We start from the raw sequence: 27,476 nt of genomic DNA on the forward strand, positions 1-27,476 counted from the left end.
ACCTCACTTGGTAAAACTGTTGTTTAAATAATTGTAGATCTATATTTCTGTAACGATGGATGTACTAGCTTTACCAGTCAACCTAAAATCTGTCAATTTATATTTATAATTTGAAAATGACCTTTATTTACATTTACCTCAATATTATTCCCTAAATGAGTAAACTTTTAGTGCTACAAATGTGTGTAATTTGGTCTACAGGAAACAAATATGATATTTTTAATGCTACATAAGAGAAACAAATAGGTGTACATTTGAAGTTATTACAAAGTATGTTAATGTAACGGAATAAAATTATTTTCCTTGTTTGTGGTGAATGTCACGACAATGTTTTTCTTAGTCTATTTGTATTGTGTTGTGTATTTATCTAATAATCTGAAGGAGCCAACCAAACATGTACAGCGCTCTGTGGGAAACTTGTTAAAACTGTATAAAGTTTTCTTTTCTTTAACAAAATCTGATTCCGTTGTCAAATAAAATCTCGTGAGGAATGATACAAATTTCGATCATCAACAAATTTGAAATACAAAGGTTCGAATTTGCAAGAGAAAAACTTTAAATTATTTATTGAGTCGTGATAAATACAAATTACAGAATAAAAACGCAATCCAAATAAAACTGGATTAATAAATAACAGCTGAAAGCTGGGTGAATCTTTAGGTTTTTAACATGAAAATTCATAAATAGTTTTGAATTATACAGGTTTCCTCCTCAATATTTTGTTGACATAGGTTCAACCACTTGTTCTAGAGATGTAAAAATTGTATTCATTGAGAGGGTTATTCTTTGATACTTTGAGTCTTAGAGGTAAAAATAGCATGCATGAATATCAAAAGGTTCAACACAAAAAAGTATGTATTATTTGAAGTATAGTATGTATTTGAAGTATACAAATATATTACAATAATGGATCTTTAAATTTATGATTTAAAATATTTAGGACTGTATATATTTAATATTGAATTTAAATAGGCTATAACTGTATAAATCTTATATGTGTTATTTTCCTTTTTTATTTTAATAATTCTGTTTAGTCTGAAGTATAAAAATAAAAAAAATAATAATGAGTGTTGGATGTCTAATGCCAGATGTACTATTTGCAGACAAGACAGATGAGTGCGACCAGTGTAAAGAGATCCTGGAGGAGTTGGAGAACATTGACGATGACTGTGACCGTCATGGTATCACATTTGTCAAAACACAGGTCAACATCTTGAATAATAATAATATAATAATAATAAATTTATCCTTGAACAAAAATAAAGTTATTAAATTTACTATTGGTTTGTTTTATAAAGGAACATTTAAAATAATAAAATTACAAAATCATTTCAGTTAATTTTTAAACTAATATGCTTATATGTTGTGATTTACATGCTCAATTTATTTTGATTCATGATAATGTTTTGTATTTTTAAATAATTGTTTTCAAAAATGCATGTCACCAACTACATTTGAATTTTAAAAGTTTCAGATTCTCTGGAAATACTGTTATTGAAATATGTTGCATACAGATTACCAAATAATATTAGATGATAAAAATGACAATAAGTGCAAGATAGGTTAAAGTTTAAATGTAGTTTATAAATTACAGCCACTATTCCAAATAGTTAATAATAAAAAAGCACAGGGTGCCAATAATTCGGGTTCTTAGAACAAAGACAACCTAATTTTTTATGTTGGCATATCTATTAAGAATTTCTAAAGTACTTCCAAATCAACGTAGCACACATTTTGAGAACATACGGTAAGAACTAAACATATATGGGTTCTTGAAGCCTTGTCCGATAGCATCCACTTTATGGTATTTTTTGGCATGTGGGAACTCTCAGAATAAGAATCTTGATGTTTAAAAATTTAATTAAAATCTTTGAGACATCTAGAGTTATGGAAGATCATTTAGTTTCATTTTAAGCTTTCAGACTCCAATCTCTGGATGCTTCTGGAATTTGGAAAAAATTCCTGCCTCTAGAAATTTTTAGCCCATGGATGGTTCTATGAATATCAGTCCCTTAAGGATTTTGGTCATTAGGGATACCTGAATCTGCGTGTCCCTGGTCTAAAAGCTCTTTGAATCCAAAAGACACTAAAAGTTCCCGGAATCTTAAAACTTTCAATCTGTAGGCTTTGGGAGTCCCCAGTCTCTGGAATCTCCTGGTCTTAGAAAGTATCTGTTGAAAAGACCTATGAAAGCAAAAGCATCCAGCTTTCAGAAACCTCTCAGACTGAGACTTCTCTTACATCTGTTAGCTTCTGGGATCTGAAAGAATTCTGTAGCTTTATTCAAACTCAGAGAATAAAGTTATTACGCTTTTGGGGAAATTTTGGACTCTAGGACCTCCTGGTCTCCTAAAAGTTCTCTGACTAGCACCTCAACTCCAGAGAGCTACCGATTTCTGGAACTACAGTTAGTTTATTGGCCCAAATTATATTTTCAATCATATCAATATAAGCATATAATTAATTGTACAAAATATTTCCTGAAAATCCATAAATGCTACAGGCCTGTGTAAATTGAACAATTTGAAATTGTTGGACGTGAGATGTTTGAAGGTAAAAAAGTAGTTTATAATCCTTCAAATTTGATTTTAATTTAGTTAAGTTCATCCATGTAATAAATAATACAAAAATGTCTTCAAAATCAAAAAAACTACCTGTACAATGAAAAAAGCCATGAGTTAACAATATAAGAACAGAATATATCATATATTGTTGCAAGTTTCATTTTTATTTGGACTACAATAAACGTGGAATAATTAATCTAAAAGAATAAAAAGGCCCAAAATAGGGTACAATCTCAAAACATTTCTAAAAGAATCTTGTGGGCTGTCTTATTTAAAGATTGTAATTGTAAACTGAATTCAAATCATACTTTGTCAGATATTTAGCCAATTTGTCACTAAAAATATAATTTTGTCTGCAGGATTTCAAAGTAGCAATGGATTTCGGTGTCAGTGAGTTCCCCTCTCTGGTGTACTTCGAACACCAAGTACCAAATGTATTTGAAGGTATGTGTGCAATTTTTTGCATGTATTATATACTCTAAATTTCCACTATTGTACTGTCTAAGTTATGATTTTATTAAAATTGAAAGTGTTACCTGTTACTAATAAGAGTGAATACTGTGCATTTTATAAGTACTTATTTTCAAAATTTGATAACATAATATTTAAATAACTTAAACTGAAGTAAATTTTTAAGAATTATAAACCGAAAGTGATTTTGTCTATTATAGGGGAGTTAACCGAAGAAGAAGAGGTCCTGCAGTGGTTAATAACGCAGCGGACAGAAGACAGGATAGAACTGATAACAAGGGTCATGCTGGAGGAGATGGTGGAAGAGACACAATATTTGGCGGTTTACTTTTGTGAGTAAACCATTTCCTATGTGTTCGCATTACGTCTAAGTTATGGTTTACACACCAGTTGTGAAGTACATTTATTATCAAGTTAACTTCATAGTAAAAGATGGTTTTCAATGAACTGTTTATAATCTTTGTATAATGTTACTAAAATGTTATGCCTATAGTAAGCGCATTTCAACTAAAGAGAAATAACTGCAATAAAATGAGTAGTCAATTATTTAAATGTTTTTAACACTGTTAGTCACACTTAGTTTGAAACATTATTTATCATACATGGTCTCGGAGACCATACTTGGAAAACAATGGCAAAAGATAATAATTGTTTGTTATAAAACACTGATGAGAAACTTAAATCACCATACGTATACCTAAAGGCAATAATATTAATTTTAAATGTTATGTTTTAGTATAAGTATTAAAACACTGTATAACAGTTTTTGATATGAGGTATAACATTAATTAATAAATAACTTTTTACAGAAGTTTTGATAGTTTAAAAATTGTATAAGAAATTTTACTTACTGATAATTACTGCCAGATTAAATTCAGTATATATTGGACAAAAGCAGATATTTTTCTATTTTACTTGTTACTGAAAAATTAGAACAGTAGACTTTAAAGGAAGCTGAAACTGCCGGAATGTTTACTGCATGTGGATTTTAATCACCCTTTTGATTCTAGCCAATTTTGAAATAATATCTACCTAAGACCCCAGCTCACACATCTTGCCATTTCTGCAAACCTTTGAAAAACATGTTTTTTGTTAATTTTCAACCATTAAAAAGATTTTTTTTATTCAGCATGAAATATACTAAACTAGTTAAATTTAATAACTGTGGAAAATATTAATGTATCCTTGCAATATATTATACTAAGAATAACTTCCAAACAAATTATTTTCAAACATTTTTGTCTTTGTATTCATGAAAGGTATATAAAAATAAATTGTAGCACTTATTAAATTGCTTTGTCAAAATATAAAGGTAAAAATTGATGACCATACCAAATTTCATTACTTTATATCACTCCATAAATAAAATCTGGGATTTCTTAACAAATTTTTATGTTTTTTCAGGAATTGGAAGTTTACACAAAGATTACAAGTTAAACTAAATTATATATTAAAATAATGAAAGCATAATTAAATAATAACAGCACTGATTTAAAATAAATATAAACATGTAATAACACTGGAAATAACCAAGCAATAAAGTCAAACAACAATGCAGTGTTCATTCAACAATGAACTGCATAGTTAGCTGTCATTTACAGCTGATTTACATATAGAAGCATAGCAAGCTGCTACTTAAGTTCTACATCATGTGTATAATACATTATAAAGTTTTGTTCACAAATTTGTTAAGAGATTGATTATGTATGATCATTTTGGTATAACGCTAGTGTGTGTTTTAAATTTAAAACAATCAATTTCAATCATAATATGTATGTTGGGATTTAATGCAAATATTTTTGATGTTCGTATATATGGACGTTGAGATCTCTAACCGTTTGTTTACATATTACAATTTGAACAATAAAATTTTAGTACGTAATAGTTAGATTGTTACATTATACAATAATAGTTTCATAGTGCTATTTTTGTGCAAAATATAATTATTATTAGTCCTAAATAGTATTATACTATCCTGATTCTATTTTTTTGTCATTATTATTTATTAATTTATTGTGTTTTGACAACATGACACATAATTATTACTTTACAGACAAGCTAAACTGCCATATCTGTGACGAGATTTTGGAGGGACTAGAGAAGATCGATGATGAATGTGATGTTTTTGGCATCCACATGGTGAAGATACAGGACCCGCAGCTGGCCAAACGATATTCCATCAAAACATTCCCTGCACTTGTTTACTTCCGCAATGGAAACCCTCTGCTCTTTGAAGGTATTTTTTAAACAAACAATAAAAATTAAACTGATTTGTTTCCTGCATAATATTAAAAAATCCTATGTATAAATTTTAGGTAAAAATTTAATGTGTGTTATCATCTGCATATTTTAGATTTTAAATGATCGTATAAAGGTATAGTGGCTGAATATGGTGTAGCAATATTGTTTTTGACAAGAATGATAGTCTCACATTTATGAGAAGGCTTAACTATACAGGACCATGATGATGATTTCTGTATATAAAGAGACATAAAAATAATAAACTATAACCACCAGTGATTTGTTTAAGTGAAAGCAGAATCTCATATGTTCATCTGTTTTCCCAATTTATAATAATTTTTCTCAAACATCGTTCTAATAAAGTTGTCATCTAATACAGCTATGTGTTTTATAGAATTTAAAAGAGGTCAATACACTTTTTCCTAGATGTTAATAAGGAGCTAGAAATAGTAACTAGATTCACTAACCTTCGGTACAAGTACAAGTTTTTTGTAAAAAATATAGAATACGAAATGTTATTATCTCATATTCTAACAAGCTATTAAGCACAGGATTCCTTAGAATTTTGGATGAAAAATGAGGTAAAGGTTTTGAAGTACATTGAATTTTATTACCGAAGAAATAGAAGAGGTGTGGTTCAGACTCAGTGTTCAGAATAGTTTACATAGCACTGTCTCATAGGCAGCTGATTTTGGTGGTAGGTTGAAGTTTTTTTTGTTTACCTTGTACCAACATAAGTTTCTAAAATGATAACTATTGTTGCTGATGTTTAGGTGATCTGCAGAACGAAGAGTCTGTGTTGGAGTGGCTGGTTGATGATGACAACAGAGAACTGGCTGACGAGATCGAGCAAGTCAACAACAGAATGCTTGAGAGATTGCTTGATCAGTCTCTTCTACTTGCTGTTTTCTTCTGTGAGTATTTTATAAAGTACCAACACGATATATTTTCAAAGTAGTACACTTAAATTTTGTTCCTGTCATTCTGTCTTAAACGATTTTGGTAGACATAGTACATGAATTTTAAGTATCTAGAACTTTTATTTTGAGTAGGCAATATCCTAGAGCAGAGGTGATTGAATATTGTCAGTGAATATAAAAGAGAAGTTGAAGGATTTCATAGAACTCTCTTCCAAGAGAGTTGTAAAATTTATAAAATATTTAAAAATTAATTGAGTTTAATATTTAAAAATAGTTTTTAAAACTTGGTTTTTTTTTGGTAGTACCCTTAGATTGTGTTCTGTGTTATGGAGATCAATAATTTAGAATTTCTTTATGATGTTTTCTTATTGTAAAATGTTGCAATGTAGTGCTTATTATCGAATTCGTTACAAAATAGCAGAACATTTTTATGATGTACTATATTTTGTGTCTATGGTTTATATATTATTTTGATAGTTTGAGTTAAATCAACAATTTATATTAGCCAAAAGAAAAAAATAACTAATTATCACGTTCACAACAATGGCTAATTTCAGGACTTATCAAAATTATCAATAATAATGGTAAAAAACTATAATTTTTTAAACGTTAAATGTCTAAGTACAACAGGAAAAGGCTTCGCAATTTGACACAAAAAAATTATTTCAATGTTTTTCCGTGTACCCCAATGGGTACCTAAAAATTAAGCAATCGTGCGCCCAACAGGGTAAATTATAGTCTGAGGTATTTATTTAAGCAATGGCACAGAGTAGCGGGTACAATGGTTATCGTAAGGTAACCGGATCAAACAACATTGAGCATGGTTACTGCTTGGATGGGTGACCACTGAGCGATCCTGTCCTTGCAAGCAGCCTGGCCATTGGTGGTGGTTCGGAAGTCACCTTTAAGCCGTTGGTCCCCAGGTTAAGTGTTAGAGAAGGCTTTTTAGCCCTGACTACGCCTGGTAAAATAAGATATCTTTACTTTACTTTGCACGGGATCAAATTTAACAAACCACCAAAACAGGCAAAGAATAAAAACGCAGTAAGGAACTGCATAGCATCATGTATCCCACTGGGCGCATGACGCACTTTACGAAAGTCCGGTGTGTACCCGATCGGGTACACAACAGCAGTTATGAAAGATCGTGTACACCCAATGGGGTACACATGGTTGTAAACTATTAAAACAATTAATATTTTTTGAAACTATTATTTACCACATAAACATGGGCATGAAGGAATCATTGCAGAAAACAGGAGTTCTCTCTGCTCTGTTCAAATACATTGAATGCCTGTGAACTATTGTTGTCCTTGTATCAGCTAATCACCATATAAAAATCCACATGCATAGACTTTAACCTCCAAACACACAGGTCAGATGAAGATTCCACTCTTCATACCAGAGCAGTGATTCAGCTGCAGTTGTGAGTGAAATGCACTTGTGAAAATGTATGTTTGATATATGTGTGCTAAGTGATTATATCGGTTTGATTATTATTATTTATATTTTTTAGAAATAAGCAGCTGTCTTATGTAACCCAGCTACAATTAATTTTTTGTTCTTTTTTTTTTTTTTTTTTTTTTTTTTTTTTTTTTTTTTTTTTTTTTTTTTGTTCTCTTAGGACAAGAAGCTTATAAATTGCACTTAGTCCTGTAAGGACTTTTGCGCTGCTTCCGGAGTGATAGGATATTCAGGATGGGTAAGGTTAGGGAGTAGGGGCCGCCTCCTATCGAGATCCATGAGGAAGAATTAGGGCACTACATCTCAAAGTCATCCCGGAAGAAGGGAGGCCAGCTGTGAACCAGCCTCTCCAGTCAAAGTAGGCAGGGGGGGCACACCCTTGTTGAGGTTAACAAGAGCCTCTGAGGTAAGGGAACAAACCCCACCAACTCCAACAGCCATATTCCACAGTAGACTAGACCTATTGAATTGCCCATGAACCCCAGAATCTCAATATTTGCGGTTAGTGATAAGCCGCTACTGGACATCCATAAGGTTGCCCAGATTGAAGTGGGTACATCGGTTTTTGCTGTGCCCAGTGGTGGGTTCAACTGGTAGGTATAAACCAGCCAGAAGTGATCCCTGCTGGGTAAGCTACAATTAATTATTAAGGTGATTAATTTTAGAATATGTTAGCCATTTCAGTAACAGTGATGGACATATATCATGAGATGAGCTACATTAATGAAAAATCACCTTGTATTTGAGATGGGAAATCGGATATTCAATGAAGGAAAAATTTGAATAAGGGAACAAAATTGTATATATTTTGATGAATGAGATATTTTACTGTAACTTACTTTGATAGTTATTAAGATAGTAAATGTATAACAAGCTTTTGTGCAAGAAGTCAGTTGCTCGTGTGTGTTCCAGATGATGATGATGATTGCCCAGAATGTGAGGAAATATTGGAAGAGCTGGAGATGATTGATGATGAAGCAGATCTTTATGGTGAGTCATATTTAAACTTGTTTAGATTAATTTTCAATAAGTTCACATTATGTACATTGCTATATTAAACATTTTTCAAACTATCTAGATACTATATACCGATTTCAATATAAAGCAACATTGATCCTGTTCCTTATTCTATTTACTCATGAATAAGGAAAGTTAATGAATATTGTACAATTTTCCAGGTATTGACATGGTGAAGATCTCAGATCAAGAGGCTGCCGCCAGGTATAACATCATCCACACACCTGCCCTTGTTTACTTCCGCAAGAGGGTTCCTTTACTTTACGATGGTGAGTCAAAAAGTCGTTGTATGTATAAATAATCTGTCTAGTTATTCTGTTACAATTCATCTTATCATACATGTGACATAGCTATGATGGGAAATGTTAAATCAATATGAATGTTAAATTTAGCTCCAGTTCATCTTCTTTTTAGTGCAGCGTCAGAAATCTATTACAGACTTGACAAAAAACTCAGTTGATCCACTGTGTTTAGAAATTGTGTCTAAAATATTGTACTACACTCAGTTGTGCACCTGATGAGACAATGAGAACATCTCTTCACCTAGATTACACAATATTTTGTAGTCTGGATGTATCTGATGTCGAAACGATGTAAACAATTCATTTTACTTCTTCTTCACCGACTTCTCTTCAGATGAACATGACTCCAGATTCCAGGAGTCAAGTCTGTGACAGTATCAGATTTCAGGTGCTGCACTAAGAGGAAGGTGAACTGGAGGTAAACTCAACATTCTCATCTTACCATATTTTAAAATTGTTCAAATGAATTTATCTGTGTCAAAACTAAGTTTTAGACCAACTGTATCATGTTTTAGAGACAATGAATCCTTATCTATACTCAGTAATACATCTGATAAATAACTGTAATCAGTAATACATATTGCAGCATGTAATAGTATTCAATATACAGATATTTATGTGATTGTGAAAACAATTCCTACAAGGGTATTTAATTTTACTGCCTCAAGGTTTAAAATAGTAATAACAAGATTCGAAGAAGATAGTTGTACATGATACTGGAGAAAGACAGTACACAGTACTCTTTTTCATTCTCACTTCAACTTAATTAAAACCAATTTTGTCACCTATTATTTTCTTTCAGGTAATTAATTTTGTTTATCAAATTATGCAATGCAAAATGGCTCTTTGCTCCTAGACTACTGAATTTTACTAAATTTTGCCGTCATCACACACCTAAATACTCGTAATATGAGGAGATTTACTCAAACGATCATAATAAGATAGTTTTCATTGTTTACTGTTGTTATTTTATATCAGCTGTACTTTACAACTCAGAGATCTTTGATATTATACAAATGGAGTATTATTGTTCTTGTTACAAAGCAGAGTTTATTTTTATTTTCCAACATATATCTCATATACCTCAACACTTTAGTCTCTTTTTTAAATTAAGTTAGTTACAATGTGATGTTGGCCAGAGATGTTAATTAAATCAAAACAAATCCAATAGTGATTCTCAATTGTTCACAATATCTGAAGAAATTAAAAAATTAGGATAGATGACATCTAAACTGTTTAGATATTTAAATGTATGATGTAGTCCTTCTTTAGCTGACAACGTCACAGTCACAACAGCTAAAGTCAGTTTATTTAGTGACTGGTGTAATGCAAATTTGCTCTCCTCTAACTTAGATAAAACTCAAGATATTGTTGTATCTCCCTATAGTAATAGTGTCGTGAAAACTGTTATGTTGCTAGAGATTATGGTACAGTCCAACTTCTCTTCATGCATGAATTATTAAATAATTAAAATAAAAATTTGTTTACTTGTTTTTCTTGTTAAATAGGCTTGTTTAATAACAAAAATAATTTTTTCAAATTTTTTGCGTCTTAGTTAAAAAATGGCGGACCTGACGTCATATGACACCACCATGCAATAAGGAAACAAAAGAATTAATGTTACCTTTTTTTATAAATTGTTTTATTTTCTGGTACATGTGCATTAAATAAGTACTATGTTTAAGTTATAAATGTACAAAAATGTATTTAATCTCTTAACATTAAATATTGTCACATTTTGTAAAATAAAAAAATGTTTATTTAAAAAAAAAATTAAATTTCAAAACTAAAATCAATTTATTTATTGAAATATCCATATAAGAACATCCTATTTACTATGGAAAGCTTCCATAAAGTGTGGACATACATGTAAACCACAAATGTTTTACACTGGAATCTGGTTTTTTTTTTTTTCTTGCAGTGTTCAAAACGGCATCGCTGCTCCCTGGCGTTTTCGACTTTCGATGGCCAGTGGTCAACTTTGTCGTATCTCAGTTCCGGAATTATGCTTACTGGTTACTTTTTTTTAAGAGTTGGAGTGTTGTTAGGAGACATTGATGAGGGCCTTCCTCTCTTCTTCTTCGTGTCACATAACCCTTTCGCAATGAGGGTAAAGGGCTACAGATGATTTGAAAGACAACAAGTCCATTTTTCCATCAACCGATTTCGTGTAGCACAACCAAGCATTCACTAGGGACACATTTAAGAGGTGAACAAATACTCTAAGGTACCACTTCTTAGACTTGATGCCATGAGGGTAATGTGCTATCATTCTGTCCGCCATGTCAACTCCTCCCATGAAGGTGTACTCAGATATAGCATGAGGCCGAGTGATTGTTATAACTTCTTGGGTTTTCCTGTATTGACTGAAAATTTATATAATGTATATAATGTGTTATTGTAATATTTTCAAAAATAAATTCTATTCTATTCTATTTTGAAAATCTGTGCAAATTTCAGGAAGATTTTCTGGTATTTCAATACCTTCTGAAATATTCTCTTGGGCAACATCAACTTCAAATAGTTCATCACCTGAGAAACTACACTCCTCATCCTCTGACCCAGATGGAATAATATTCTCACTATGTAATTCCAAGTATTCAGCAATATCACTATCATCCAAGACAGAAGTATCCATGTTTTCTTACACCTACGAAGAAGAAAAAATAAAATAAGTGAAACTATACCAATCAGTAATGGGCATCGTGATAGTTTCACTTATTGCATGGTGGCGTCATTTGCCACTCATCAATAATTTGTGGCTAATTTTTATTATATTAGCAATTTCAAAAATATATTTAGTAAATATGTTAGTATATAATACCTAAAAACAGAACATAATTTTTCTTAACTGATAAAAATTCCTCATTAATCAGGAAAAAATTATGAAACTGCCAAAATAACCTCTCACTAATAACAACAATGCTGGACTGAATAAAAATGGATGGAAAATGAACTATTGCTTCCAATGTGCTGTAGGGTGGCTTTTGCTAGTACCTATGAACCCTTGAGTGAACTATATGAGATAGAGACAGTTTGGAGTACATCTTACATTTTATATATATATTTATTTATTTAGTGGTGTCAAATGACATCGTCATGCATGAAGAGGTTAAAAGGGCAGTTCACAACAGAATCTGTAATACCAAAGCTAGACAAGGACGTGCGCCAGCAAGGGGGTTCAAGGAGTCCAGACACCCCCAATTTTCCAATATTGAAGCTATATACATTGTCATCTGAATAACAGTGCAATTTTTTGGGGGCAATAGTACACTCTCTCCAGCTAAATTCATCTTGTAAAAAAGGGCTGTTTGAGCTCTGTATAAGGTACCATCCAGAACCATGTGCAGACCTTTATTCATTCAACAAAGTATTATGACTCTTCTGTGTATTTATATTTTTCAATGTTCAATGTACACCAGGAAAAACTTACATAATTTTAATTGTAACAGTGATATGCACAATTATGGTAACAGAAATAAATTGAAATTTAGGACTGAGTAACTAACTTGCAGCACTATCCAGGATAGCTTTAGGTTACAAGGATAAAAATGTACAACTGCCTAATTATTAATATGAAGATTGTAATATTCCAAGCCAATGGCCATCCATTCTTGTATAATTTGTTTTTACAAAGTAGATGATTTTTTAAATCTAAGTTATAATAGCTTAACTATATGTTTAAACTTATCTTTTTGACATAGCCTATACAACTCTTTTGTATTTGTATTTTAACAATTGTAAGATTCTTGAAAACTTGCCCTGTGCATGAACATTTTTGTATCAATGTAATTCTTTAATTATTGAATTTAAAATGATAGTTTTTGTAAATAACTACTTAATATGATAAGTTTTAAGAAATTTCTGACATATTGCTGACACTGACCACAGGTGATTTACTGGATGAGGAAAAACTATTGGCGTGGCTGACATCGCAGGACATCTTTGAGTTGAAAAATGAAATTGAAGAAGTCAACCGCAAAATGCTTGACAAGCTTCTGGATGAGAACGAGTTCTTGGCTGTGTACTTTTGTAAGTATTTTGTGTAAGAAGAATAATTAGATATTGTAGAGAAATGTTCCAAAATATCATTATTTAGTGTTATTAAAGGAGTATAAGTGGCATAGGATTTTGCTCAGAAACTATTACTCAAATTTATCTATAGGGTTTGAGGACAATTACACTTGAAAATCTTCAAGGAGTGCAAAACAAATGAGTCCTTTCTGTTCCAGACGAGGTGGATGACGAGGAGAGTATAGATGTGCTGGAACGGCTGGAGAAGATTGACAGTGAGACGGACAACATGGATGTGACCATAGTGAAGATGGGAGATCCACGTTATGCGCGCAAATGGGGAGTCACCAAGCTACCATCTGTTGTGTACTTCCGCAACCGGTTCCCCAGCATCTACCGAGGTACACTTTGCATTGAATATACATGAATGGCATCAGAATAAAAAGTACTACGTACCTTACTAAATATAAAAAAAATATGCTTGGTTAAGATTTTATCAGTTGCCAACCTAAAACAATCAACTTCTTCATTGAACTTTTCTTATTTTTTAGGGCTGGACAAGAAACATTATTTTAACATGTTAATAATTTCCTAAACTAATAGAAAAAAATACAACCTCAATATTTAATGACAATCTGCAAATATATTAGATGATATCTAATTTAAAACTATATTTTAATTCTTATAAAAAGTAGTCTATAAAGAATAGATTAGATATTCATTAAAGCAGGTAAAATGCATTATGTTTGAAATAGGTCTTAAAAATAAATAGACTAACCTAATTAATGTGAATAATAATTTTAATAATGAAATGAAAGCATAACAAACATTTGGTTGGGATGTTGAAATAGTAAAAATGTGATAGCTGTTATGTATCAAATCTCTGAAACAATAAAAAGGAAATCCCTAAAAAAGTGTAATCATTAATTGTTGTAAAAATTAGAATGTTTTTTATTAATATGTGATGAACATGTATATAGAACTGTACATGTGATTTGAACATTGGTAATCAATGTGAAAAGTATAAACTACTGAACACAGTGTTTCTTGGAATTATGAATAACGTAGCAGTGTACAAGTGCATTGAATTTTAATCTAGATGAAAATGAACAACAAGAAAAACCACATTGTGACTAATGACTTTTCTTTCACTGATTGAAGTAAATAGCTTGTATTGACTCTTATTGATCAGATATAAACTAAATGAACATGTGATTGTTAACCAAATGCTCTAAATAGTCAATAACAATAATATGTCAACACAATATTAAAAGAAATTATTCTTGTAATTTTGTGGAGTAAAAAATAATAGGACTCAAAGCGTAATTTTTGTTGTTTTTCCCTTCTCTTGTAAAATGTTCAAATATTAAGTTATAACTTTTATTCTGCAATTAAAATATGTTGTCTTTTGACCAAAATAGATACAGTTCTCCACAGTTATCAAAACCATAATTGTTCTGCAAAGTTTACAATACAATTTCATGTATTCACTAACATGAAACAAAAATGTTTAAAAGTTTCATGGTAAAGTAGTGATTTGAATTTAGCTCGACACAATTTGAAGTAGTGTACCATACTGAACGATATTATAGTAGGAGATATACCATAGCAAGTCTGGCTGTTTGGCTTTATTATTTATTAGTAATATAAAGAGATCAAAATTAACAATTGTAATACTAGTTGTATCACTAGAAATTAATATTCTATACTCATGCAGCATTTAAACAATATATGCCAGGTCTAAGAGTGTTAAACTACAACTCATTTGCCACAACCCAGGTTTGCAAGGATATATTTTATACTGCACTCCTATTTTGTTATGTTAAGGATTTGCCTGAAATGACTTTGAGTGGTAACGAGATTTATTTGCTGATTACAATTTGGCTTTGATGGATTAATGTTGGTGTTGAAAACGTGCTATAAAAGCATTTAAAAAATTTTTACAAAACAATAAAATATTACCTCAAATTCCTTGGTTTATCGTGGTTAAGAATGATATCCTGATCCATGCAACACAAAATTTCTAGGTTAAATAATAAATAAAGACAAGAGTTGAAGGAACTTGCTTGGTGTTTGTAGTTATCTATACTATCTATTTCTAAACTCCAAAATTAATTAATTATTTATTAATACAATCTAAAATCAGTAACTGTATATATATATATATATATATATATATATATATATATATATATATATATGCGACTTCTAAATTCAAATTTTGCAAAACACTCTTATTAATGAAATAAGTTATTCCATTATGTATATATTTATATAATGAAAAATGATTGTGTTAGAAAATATTTTACAAACTTACATATCTTCTTTACACTAAAATAATATTTACATTTTACAGACATCTTGACCACGCCATCTCCTAACATCACTAACACAAATTTGAAATATTCAGCATTTATATAGAAATCAAATTAATGCAATATGTGATATTTAAAATTAAAAACCATTATATAATAATCATGGAAGAAATTATTTAAGGTGTTAGAAGAGTACAATTTTGTAATCCATTTAACTAATATGCTAACAATATTAATTACTAGTACAGTTTATTAGGACTACTTACTATTACTACTGAAAAATAAATACTGGTGTTTCTTCTGAGTCTCTTTGGTGAAGTGGTAATGTGCTCGCCCTACAAGTGAGAAACCCAGGTTTAATTTCCGGCAATGCTAGTACTTTTTGCTAATTTATATATAATTTTTATTATTATGAATTATATATATAATAAAATAATTGTAGTTACTGATAATGAACATTAATAATCCAGTGTACTAGTAATTTTAATCCTGTTAGTCAATAACTATTATCTGTTTAAATTGTGTTAATGCGGCCTAAGTATTTTATTTAATAGTTATAGCATTAATTAGAATTCCCATATAAAAAGTATTTTATAAATTAATTATTGACATTACTTCTTATTCTTGCAACTGTGTTTTGTTTGTTAATAAAGTAATTTCTGATTCTGCTATCTATGAAGAAAACACAACAGTGTGATAAAGAAACCAAGTTGATAACTTTCTTGTTGTTTTGTACAAATGATACGGATAAGCAATTGGATAAGGTATGTGTTTTGAGTGTAGAAACATTTATCAGTTTTTCTTTTGTTTTTGTGCAGGTGGTTTTGAGAATGAGTTGGATGTACTGGAGTGGCTGCGTAAGAACCGTTATCGTCAGCCCGAGCTCAATGTGTTCATGTACGCCCTAATAGCCATCACTCTTGCGTTTGTCATGTATACCGTCTTTCTCATCTATGGGTTCCAGCAACCGCCCAAGGTCGCGTGAGTGTCGCCAGGCTCCGTGTGGAGCTAAACTCACACTCCTCGTCGCAACGGAATTTGCGATCTTCTTTTCAGTTGGAAATTGGTTTTGTAATTGAATTTTTTGTCCGATTAAGTGCGTAAGAACATTTTCAATGCTCTGGACTTTCTAAAAGATAGAATATTGAACTGTCTTCAATCTGTCATCAAACGTTCTTGCAAAGGGATGAGAATTCTTTCAGTGAAACACATTTTTAACTCTGGATAAATGCAACATTTTGAATATTGTTTATTAAATTACTCAAGCGAACTGCGATTGTTTAGTTACGGTTAAGACTTATTTAAGGCTCTAGAGTAGCGTAGTAGCCTAAGCCAGCACTGCCGCACGATTGGCCCGTGATTTTACCGCTGCCTCAGTTCCATCTATCGGGACCAATAACGATACGAGGCCACGTTATAGTTTCTAGGTTAACTGTTTACATGTAATCTCGCTGGTAAAACTACTTTCCTTATTTTATTCAATAAGGAACCGTACGTTTATGTTTAAAATTTGTTGTAACTACCCCGGTAATAGTTGTTGATTCCTATCGTTTTGTAAATAATATTGTTTTCATTTTAATTTTAAGTTATTTATTTGTTTTAAGTAATACATTGTTGAATTTAAATGTATAGTTTGAAGTGGGATGTTGTCTACCGTTTGTGCCTTTAGTGATGTAAATCTAGTCATAATGTTAAAATAAATTTTATAGTATCATTCTGTTCACATATATTATTTAATTTTTACTGATTTATTTCTCGAAATGTATAAACTTGTTTTGCATGTAGTTATTTCATGTTATTTTTTCAATGTAATAATAGGATGACTAATAGCACAAGCTAAATATTTATTTGTTACAATTTATAGGCTCTTTTGCACCTCAACCTGACAGTGTATGAAAATGAAGATATAAAATATATACCTTATTTATCAGTTTCAAATATTTCTATGTGCATCAGTTTTTACAAAAAATATTTTGAAAGCATTAATTATTTAATTATGCATCCAGGTCTTTTGGAAAGTTAACGCTTATATTTGCAGAAATCCCCCAATAACGTTGTCTGTGACTGTCCATCAAACCCCCAGTTTGATATTTTCATAAGTTTTACATATTCTGTAAATATTTAGTAGAATAATCATATGTACAAATGATCCACACATTTGTATATAAACTGTAAAAATAAACAACTGTTTATTTAAGAATCGTTGTTTGATTAAATGTTTACCAAAGAATTTTATCCTTGCTTACTCAGTTTATTTCCTTGAATGTCCATGTACAGTATTGGAATTATAACTGTAACACATATGGATGTCCTTCTCAAGACTCTTAGCATTGTTACCAACCAAACCAATACAGATAAGGAACCCATTAAAAATCTTTTTTGGGAGATTCTCAATAATTTGTTTAATAAAGACCTATCCTTGCAGTGAATTTGAGTTCTTCCCTTGAAAGGTGGAGAATGCAACATGTTTTAGTTGTATTGGCACTAACAAATTTAATAACTTGGTTAATGAATACATAATCTATATATTGAAAAAATTCTGTTAAAACTGCTATCAAGGCATCTTACTAAAAGAAAGATGTCATAGGGCTAAAAATAAGGATACTAAGTGAAAAATGTTTCCTTTTTACTTGGGAATCTCAAACTTAGAAAAATGAATTATTAAAACAATACTTATAATATTGTAAAACGTTTGGAAACATTGAAAATGTATGCCAAATAATTGTTATATTTTGCCACTTTTCATTTTATAAGCAAAAACCAAATATCACAATGTACCCAGTACATCTAATAACTATATTATAATATAGTAAATATATTATTATTCTTGAAAACATGTTATTATCTTTACATTATTACAATTAAAAGTTAGTAATTCAATAAATTTTATTCTGCAACAACCAACTCAAATAAAACATTAATGATAAGTTTTAAGACTTCAACTAGTGATTGTTTCATAATTATTCAACTTCTTTCATTTTCATGAAAATAATATATATAAGCTATCAAATATACAAGGTGAATTTTTTTTTTGAGGATGGAAGAATTGTGAAAGAAGCAGGAAATCTTTGGATATTGCCTTTGTTCAGTGATAACAGAAATCAGTAACATTATGTTTCGAGATTTGCAATCTAATCTCTTCTCAGGTGGATAACTAACCTGACACATAACTACAATCTAGGTTAAAAGAAACAGTTGATACCAGAGCCTTGTGACCCACATAAGTCAGGAATCAAAATAAACATGTTTGTGTGTTAACTCAATGCACAATATTTCTAAAACATGTAATTCTTTATTTCAAAACTTCTTGAAGAAAATATTCAATCATCTAATACAGATCCAGCTCCAAACAGCTGATCCATTCCAGTATTACAAAGGTGATATCTGTAAGAAATATTGTAAAATAGCTCATTGAAGTAAAATAAAGTTAAGCTATGCTATACTACTAGACGGTTGATTGCCAGTCAGTGACATGGAGTGAGTGGGTTCATAGATTCTGAATAGTGACTATCCTAGACTGCTTACCAGAGAAATGTCTTCTTAATCAAAACTTAATTTTAATATCTTACTTATTTACTCCTTGTCATTTCTACATGCTCATCAGTGCAGAGGCAATATCAATCCTAATGTTAGTGTTGCACTCTGCTCAAATCATGATGACTCTTTTCAGGAACTCTCCAATTTATTAGGTATATATTTTGTATATAAAAGCAGCTTATTGCAATTTTCCTTACGGTGGCACTTCCGGACATTTTTTGCATAACTTCACCCAGCATGACTTCTAAAACTCAAAATTATCTCCCATTCCAAAGTTTATATATATAATGGCTTATGGAAATGATAATTGTCCCAAAAATACCCAAACAAGTTAAACCTTGATACAAACATTTATCTTACAAATGTCTTGACTAAGCTTGTTGGCCAACTTAGTTTGCCTTTTCGTTTCGGTATGGTAGTCATTCAAACTTTAAAAAACTCACAACTCTGTTATTTATGTTTTGTTTGTTAAATCTAGAGATAGAACAAAAAGTGTTCTGGAATGCTTATTAACATTAATTTTCCAAAAACCATCAGAACCAGTAGTCACAAACTAACTTTTTGTTCTTTCGTGGGCTTGGAGGCAGCACAATCCAGACAAAATATCGTAAACTTGGTGTTCTGACAGGTCCAAACTAATCTTCCAGTGGAAGGTTGAACCATAGTATATGTTGAAATGATTTTCTGGCCAAAAATAGGGTGAGCCCTAAACATTGAGTAGCTGGAGGGGGTTTCATGTTTCTTAAGGGGTTGTGTTTGTTTTTCTATCATACACAAGGTAACTTCACATTTTAGTATGCTCTCACATATGTATTTAAAAATGCTTACTCCACAGAATTTTTGTGACTTAGTTTGGTATTACAATACCTTAATACAAATTTTGTGAATTAAAACATGAAACTGTAGTAAAATGCCAAATCTACTTTGTATTTCATAATAGACTCATCTCTCCCTTGAACCGTTTCCACCTATTTTTATAGCATTTTAGAGTTAGGAGCCAAAGAGAATAAAGAAAAAAGCTGTTTTAGTACGGCCAAATCAGAGATTTTGATTTTGGAAGTGTAGATGGAGTAAATCAAAACAAGGTGATATATGTTTGTGTTTAATTTTAAGCAATTGTTTTTCACGAAATAAGATTAAATTTATACATCAGAAACATATTTGCTGTACTCTGTTTCAGAAAACTGGTGATGTATCAGACTTTGTAGCTAAGTTAAAGTTCGAATTCAGTCTGAGCATTAACACTCTTTTCACTACTGCCTAACTTGTAAAATTCTCTCTCTCTCTCTCCCCCCTTATCACTCTCTCTCCCCTCCTTCACTCAATCTCTCTCTCTCTCTCTCTCCCTCTCCTCTCATCGGGTTGGATTGGACGTAGCTAAAAAGGAGGCCAGCCTCCCATTTAATATATAGAAATACTTATCATTTTATGATTTCATATTAAAATGTGCTGTCATACTTTGCAATACCGTACTAGATATTATGTTCTTAACCATCATTACTGTAACTCTTAATAAAAAATTAATTAACAACTGTTAAACGTACCAACATCAATAAAAACATACCCCTATATGGTAGTAATTAACAATTATTAAATCTAACATGATGTGTATTAATGGTTTAATTTAATTTGATTTTTAATAAATAATTCATAGAACACATTTGATACATGATTAAGTTTTTCACAGTATATCTTTGTGTTTTCTCTAATTGTATTCACATGCAAGAGATGTGGCAAACTAACTCATCAATGATGATGTTGTCTCTTAAAAAACATGTGATTGGCTCATCCAGGTGATCAGACAACACCTGAGTTGCTATGGACACAATCTTTGTTGTTTTCATGTTCATGTGAACTACTTTTAGGTCTCTCAAGTCAAAATTAATTTGTGATGGAGGTTGAAAACATGGAAGTAGATGATATTCCTGAGGAAGTGCCAGAGCCTTGTGGCACTGAAGATTATCAGAGACAAGCAGCAACATCAGAGACATCATCACATATCCCATACTCTGTCAGTACCAGCAGCACAGACAGCATAGTATCATGCCGGATCTGCAAAAGTGGAGGGGGGTCAGACCTGGTGCCATCTCCTTGCCATTGCAAAGGTAGCCTGGATCAGTTGTAACTAATTTAATTTAGAGTCACCTCTATGTAACAAGTTGTAACTTAAGTTAACAATTCCTACATGTTTTCCTATACGCTTAAGAAAAATAATAATGATGCTTTATCAGTTATAAACATTAAAGAAGTAGTGTTTTGTTACATTGAAATAAACCAAAATTACTTTCGGTTTTTTAAATTTAAATTGCAATTGCTTAGGAATTTACAAATTTGTTGATAAGAGATTAAAATAATTAGCTAAATATATGTTTTACCTTCATATGACAATTTCAAATGGTAGAAGAATAATTCTATATAACTATTTTTATCGGCTAGAAGATCCAAATGATTCCTACATTAATTTTTAAACCACTGGTCCATATCAAATTCTGAATTGAAATAATTATACACTTACATTTCACTTATTCTAATGCAAAAATATTAATTCCTAAAAAATTCTTTTGTGTCAACGTACGTATTTATTATAATTTTATTTCAATTTAGTTCAAGCATGTATTTTTAATTTATTAACACAGCTTACATTAAATAGTAAAGAATTTAATGTACAAAAGTTTTGTTTAAAATGTGTTCCTGAAGAAGGAGAAATTTTTGTTACTGTAGAACTTGAAAATATATAGCTTATTCTGTACATTCTATTGTTAAATGTTAAATTGTTAAATTGTTAAAGCAATGACAAATCCAAACTCGAAGAGCTCCTAACATCTTATCAGATAACAAGAATGAACCTACCACCCACACGTATCACCAGAGATACCTCTAAATCAATAGACTGGATATGCACAAACATTGACCAACAATTGATAAAACACATCGTTTAATCTCATCCGGACTTTCTGACCATACAGCCCAATCAGCCACAATAATCACATCAAAAATAAAAGAAAGCTTCAAAGAAAGAAAAAGAATTTTTCAGCAAGAAAACAATAGAACTTTTCAAATCCAGACTGCAAACCCAAAACATGGGTCATTCTCCATGCTCAAGAGGACATAAAACGACTTGTATGACACCTTCCACACTATCACACAATCTATTCTAGATGAAACCTGCCCATTAAAAACCTGCGCAACCAGACATAACAAAGGCTTAAGGCAGTGCTGGGACACGGAATGTGGCCAAATTGAAAAGTGAATACATAAAAGCTTTGGAAAAGGAACAATGCACAGGAAGAGCAGAAGACAAAATGGAGACGGCTGCAAGGAAAAAAGAGTTACGACACTAAACTAAAATCGCTACGTAAAGAATATATGGCAGAATATATAAACAAAGCTGACAACCGGTCCAGAGCGTTATGGCAAGTGGTAAAATAACCAGTGTAAGGCTAAAACTGACAACAACACAGAATTGCTCCTCCTCCTCATGGACAACCACCATTATAACACAACCAGCAGAAGTGGCAAACTGTTTCAACACATTTTTCTTAACTGTGGCACACAGAACACTCCAAAACTCTGATCTTAATCCGAACCCAGACCCAGATGACTATGAACCACCTCCACCTATAAAGCAGAACTTACACTTCAAACCAGCAACAACTAATGAAATCTTAAAAATCATAGACTTCCTAAAACCAAAAACCTCATCTGGAGCAGATCACATATCAGCTAAACCTTGTAAAAGCATGTAAAAACGAACTGTTAAGACCACTCACCCTTATAACTAACAAATCTCTTTCACAAGGAATTTTCCCCCAACCAATTAAAAATAGCTTAAAGTCTACCCAAAGTACAAAGCCGGACCACATAATGACACAAACAGCTATCGACCTATTTCACTCATTTCTACTTTTTCAAAAATTTTAGAAAAAGTTGTCTTACACAGACTCCTAAACTACCTTGAGGAAAACAAACTTCTTACTTACCAACAACACGGATTCCTAAAGGGCAGATCAACATCCACAGCCTTAATACAATTCATAGAATACATTATAGATCAACTGGAAGAAGGCTGCACAGCAACCTGCCTCTTCCTAGACTTCAGTAAGGCTTTTGATTGCCTAAATCACGAACAACTACTCCAAAAAACTAGGAAACCTTGGTATAAGAGGAAAAGCTCAAAGCTGGTTCCGTAGCTACCTGACTGATAGAAAGATGTTTGTGGAAGTAAATTACACTGAAAACAACATACTACAGAAATGTCAATCAAAAACCACTGACACACAAAGGGGCGTACCACAAGGATCGGTTTCTGGGGCCAGTCTTGTTCCTCCTACTTACAAAATGACATGCCCAACTGGCTAGGAGACATCTGTCATACCGTCATGTATGCAGACGACATAGCACTAACAATAGCAAATAAATCAATAGCAATACTCCAGAGAAACACAACTGCCACTTTCAATAAAACAAAACTATTCTGTACCAGAAATGACCTTGTCTTAAATAATAAAAAAACAGTTCAGATGACCTTCAGCAATCTACGCAGAGACCTTAACTTGACGCTCCCAGACCTAGAAATAAAAAACACCACCCAGACACCTTGGTATCATAACTGATGATAAACTGTCATGGAAGCCACAAATAGATCAACTGTGCAAAAAACTATCTGCAGGAAACTATGTTATACGTAGAATAAAACAAATAAGTGGCACAGACACGGCCAAGGTAGCTTACTTTGCTCTCTCTTCGAATTCACACCTGAGATATGGCATTGCCACTTGGGGAGGAACATCCAAAAACCAACCTTGAGAGAGTTCTGATCAAACCAGAAGAGGGCAATTTAGATGCCTCGCAGGCCTTAACTACCGTGACAGCTGCCGAGAACACTTCAAAAATTTTAAAATATTGACAGTCGTATCACTCTACATAAGAGAAGTAATCTTCCACACTGTAAAAAAACATCACAGCCAAGACACTCAGATCTGCACCAGCACAACACTAGACATGCCTCGGACTTCGCATTGCCCCCCACACCATCTGAGCCTATACAAGAGGAACCATCCTATAAAGGAGCCGCCCTACTTCAAACCACCTTCCAGAGCACTTAAAGAACCAACCACCTCACCGCTTCAAGAAACAACTGACTCTGTGGCTCCAAGAGAGACCTTTTTACACAGAAGAAGAATTTACAAACAGCTAAAAATTGTTACCTTATACCTGTATAACTGACGCTATGTACTGTTCTCAAAGAACATGTCAATAAAGTATATTGTAAAAAAAAAAAAAAAAAAAAAAAAAAAAAAAAAAAAAAAAAATGGAAAATTGTATAATATTCTCATTATACAATATAAATATTCTGTAGCTACCATGAATTTATTGTTGATGGACAGTTAAAGTTCAGTTCAATACAGTTAAGAAAAATAAAGTTCTGATTAATTCTGAAAGATATTTGCATAATAATATGTAATAAATTACTGATTATTATTGATATGCTATAACATGATTAATAATACATACTGTAGCGATGGTGGGAAGGGTTGATTCAATGTGAATGTTGAGTTTAGCCCCAGCTCACCTTTCTCTTAGTGCAGCGTCTGAAATCTGAAGATGTGACAGACTTGACTCGTGGAACTAGAGTCAGGTTCATCTGAACCGATTCAAAAAAAGTTGTCAATGAAGAAGCTCAAATTAACTCTTTACATCAATTCGACGTCAGAGACACCTAGACTACAAAATATAGTGCAGACTAGGATAAGATGTATTCTCATTATTTCATCAGGTGCACAATTGAGTGCACTACAATGTTTTAGATACGATTTCCAAGCAAGGTGGAGCAACCGAGTTTTCTGAACATAACAAAGCTATGGTGGGAAGGGTTCATGCAATGTGAATGTTGAATTTAGCTCCAGTTTACCTTCCTCTAAGTGTGGATTACACTATATTTTGTAGTCTAGGTGTCTCTGATGTCGAAACAATGTAAATAGTTAATTTGAGCTTCTACGTTGTGTTTGGATCTCTTCAGACAAATATGACTCTAGATTCCTGGAGTCAAGTCTGTGATAGCATCAGATTCCAGACGCTGCAGTAATATGAAGGTGACCTGGAGCTAAACTCAACATTCACATGATTAATTATCTTTAAAAACCGTGATTTCTTATTAAAATTTGATGATTGCTTCAGGTTCTATGGGCACAGTTCATATATCCTGTTTGGAAGAATGGCTTACAGGATCTACAAGGGACTCTTGTGAACTCTGCTCAGTCCCCTTTCACGTCGTCCGTACCCGCAAGTTCTCCTGCGGTGAGTCCCTCTGGTTCTACCTGCGTCATCACATCAGTCCCTTCAGGCTTCTCCGTGACACGTTTTTCCTCTTTGTCTCACTTATGAACACTTCTATCCTGCTCTACATGTGGCTAGTCTACATATTCAAAGATGTCCTCTCCTTTCTAGGTACTGCTCCTGGTAAATATTTTGAATTTTACAAATCACCAGTAAGAAGAGCTAGCAATTAATTAGGCAATAGTAGTAATAATGGAATAACTTTGTAAACGTTTCAAATTTGAGGGAAGCAGGAATGCTCAAAAATATTTATACAGAGCATTTACTTTACATTAGTGAAATAAATTCTGATAGTAATTATTAAAATATTGTTTGAATCCAAAAATAAAACTTATTCTGTGCAATTTTTAAAAACAAATGTGTTGACTGTATTTTGAAAGATGTATAATGTGTTGTTTTTATCAGTGATAAAATCAAAATACAATTTGTACTTCCAGGTACTAAACAGACAGCCCTGGACTACGTGATGTTCGATAACCCTGTGAAGGGGTGCTGCTCTACTTCTTCTTCTTCACCCTATGTCTGGTGTTTGTCTCTGTCAATGCAGTAGATGACTTCCGCAGGATATTCTACTTCTACTTCCTGCCGTGGTACAACTGGTGGAAGAATGAAGTCGATGTCAAACTAGTTATCCAGAGAAACGACGGTGACAAGCCAAAAGACCAATAAATAAACAATCCTCCTACCTTTTCTTTTTAATTCACTTTATTTCATTCGCCAGTTTAAACAGTGTTTTGGCCACTTACAAAACTAAACAGCAATGGTAACTGAGTGATCTTAGAATTACTTACAGCAGCAAATTGTACATGTCAGCAAAATGAAAAACAGTTGGATTTCTCTTTTTTGGTTCAAATCTTTACACTCATCATATCTGATTACTTTTAAAAATTTAATTTTCAAGAATATTCTACAACATGACTGAACACATAGCACTGGAAAAATAGGTATTTTATAAAGGATAACACAAATTTTATTGATTGTAAAAAAATTACGCGTAGGTACATCGAAATCATGATTTAAAATTTTAATGTGTAAAAAAATTAGGTAAAATATCTGTCTTTTTTAATGAAGCCAGAAGTGAATATACTGTATTTCCAAATCTATAGCAGACAGGTTACAATTTACCTAGACTGTCTCAGTCTCAATATTTTTCATACAACTGTTATGTATTATTATTTGAGTCTGAAATAAAATTGTATGTGCAATTCTATTATCCCAATGGGTGGAATAACAAAAAAATTATTTTATTGATAAGGTAGTGATGTCCAAACTGATAATGATGGTTAGGTAAAATTATAGGTGCAGTGACGCAGAACTCGCTAGACCAAAGGGGAGGCGGAAACCCTTCTAGAAAAATTCCTTTCCTCATTGGCTGCCATCTGTAGGCTCTTCTAGAGCCTGCTAGAGACCTTTCCCTCTCTTGAATGCTACTAACTGACTGAGATAGATTCCTCTACAATCGTTAGATGGCTCTAGATCAGTTTTGTGAGATGTACGATTACAATAATTATCCTACTTTTAGTAACACTTTATGCTCTATTGAAAAACAGAAAAGGTTACTAAAAATAGGAAATTTATCGTAATTGTACATCTTACAATAATGATCTAGAGCAATCTAGCGATTGCTAAAATAATTGTGTACGATTGTTCGATAATTTTGATCGGCAATAAAATAACGGTAAATTATCCTGGTTTTATAATTATCAATATTGTAAGTTTTTTTTATTATTACACTATTTATTTAAAAAATTGTAATAAATTCCAACAATAAAATCCCGGGGGGGCAGTTGCCCCCCCCCCATCCATCGCTAAGGACGCCCCTGGTGATGCTGCTGTAGCCCGCACTGATGATTCGCTACCACAGCTTGTTTGATATGTGACATGTTTTGCATATATAAACAATTAAATTTAATTGAAAGAAAACTATCAAAATAACATGTTATTTTTGATAATAGTTTTCCGAAATACTCCCCGAAGCCGTAACTCATGTAATAGTGTACAAGTTTTACACTTTTATCTTCAACAGTTTTTATTTGGTTCTGATTACAAAATTACATAAATGTTCCTACTTTAAATTACAGTAATACCTTGCTTAATGATAAAAACACATTTTTATGTCTTCAGGGAGGTTCATCGTAACCAAAACTCGGTTGCACCACCTTAAGTCTTTTTGTGCTAAAGCATTTCGATTTTAATATTAAACTATATTTACATTCTAAAATAAAAATTAATATTTTGAGTAGTGAAATAAATCAAATGTCTCCAGTAAACACAATTAATTGCATGTTTCCAAGT

The 27,476-nt window shown here is 32.0% G+C and overlaps 2 protein-coding genes across 3 annotated transcripts in view; both read left to right on the top strand.

Moving 5' to 3' along the window:
* Window positions 1–17,543, top strand: part of LOC124361938 — a 123,195-nt gene extending 105,652 nt beyond the window's left edge. Inside the window, 10 exon segments of the mRNA XM_046816018.1 lie at window positions 1,104–1,204; window positions 2,924–3,008; window positions 3,236–3,367; window positions 5,089–5,271; window positions 6,050–6,190; window positions 8,573–8,650; window positions 8,839–8,946; window positions 12,871–13,011; window positions 13,212–13,394; window positions 16,127–17,543. Coding sequence (XP_046671974.1) covers window positions 1,104–1,204; window positions 2,924–3,008; window positions 3,236–3,367; window positions 5,089–5,271; window positions 6,050–6,190; window positions 8,573–8,650; window positions 8,839–8,946; window positions 12,871–13,011; window positions 13,212–13,394; window positions 16,127–16,293 — 1,319 coding nt within the window. The 3' untranslated portion in view covers window positions 16,294–17,543.
* A 3,115-nt stretch (window positions 17,544–20,658) lies between these two features.
* LOC124361937 (E3 ubiquitin-protein ligase MARCHF1-like) lies at window positions 20,659–25,880 on the top strand. 2 transcript variants are annotated; one of them, XM_046816015.1, is made up of 3 exons: window positions 20,659–20,950; window positions 25,023–25,304; window positions 25,619–25,880. In XM_046816015.1, the coding sequence occupies exons 1-3, from the start codon at window positions 20,737–20,739 to the stop codon at window positions 25,729–25,731; spliced, it is 609 nt and encodes a 202-aa protein (XP_046671971.1). In that variant the 5' UTR covers window positions 20,659–20,736; the 3' UTR covers window positions 25,732–25,880. The 2 variants fall into 2 exon arrangements, with proteins under 2 accessions (XP_046671971.1, XP_046671973.1); XM_046816017.1 differs by having other exon boundaries at window positions 20,661–20,950; window positions 25,023–25,292.
* The last annotated feature ends 1,596 nt before the right edge of the window (window positions 25,881–27,476 follow it).

Source organism: Homalodisca vitripennis, chromosome 5 (assembly GCF_021130785.1).
Source record: "Homalodisca vitripennis isolate AUS2020 chromosome 5, UT_GWSS_2.1, whole genome shotgun sequence".
Classification (NCBI taxonomy): Eukaryota; Metazoa; Arthropoda; class Insecta; order Hemiptera; family Cicadellidae; genus Homalodisca; species Homalodisca vitripennis.

Excerpts from the sequence above, each read along its gene's own strand:
- LOC124361937 (XM_046816015.1), top strand. The coding sequence starts at position 20,737 with ATGGAGGTTGAAAACATGGAAGTAGATGATATTCCTGAGGAAGTGCCA. Across the intron at positions 20,951-25,022 it reads ATCTCCTTGCCATTGCAAAG|GTTCTATGGGCACAGTTCAT; the intron begins GTAGCCTGGATC and ends TGATTGCTTCAG. Across the intron at positions 25,305-25,618 it reads CTTTCTAGGTACTGCTCCTG|GTACTAAACAGACAGCCCTG; the intron begins GTAAATATTTTG and ends TTGTACTTCCAG.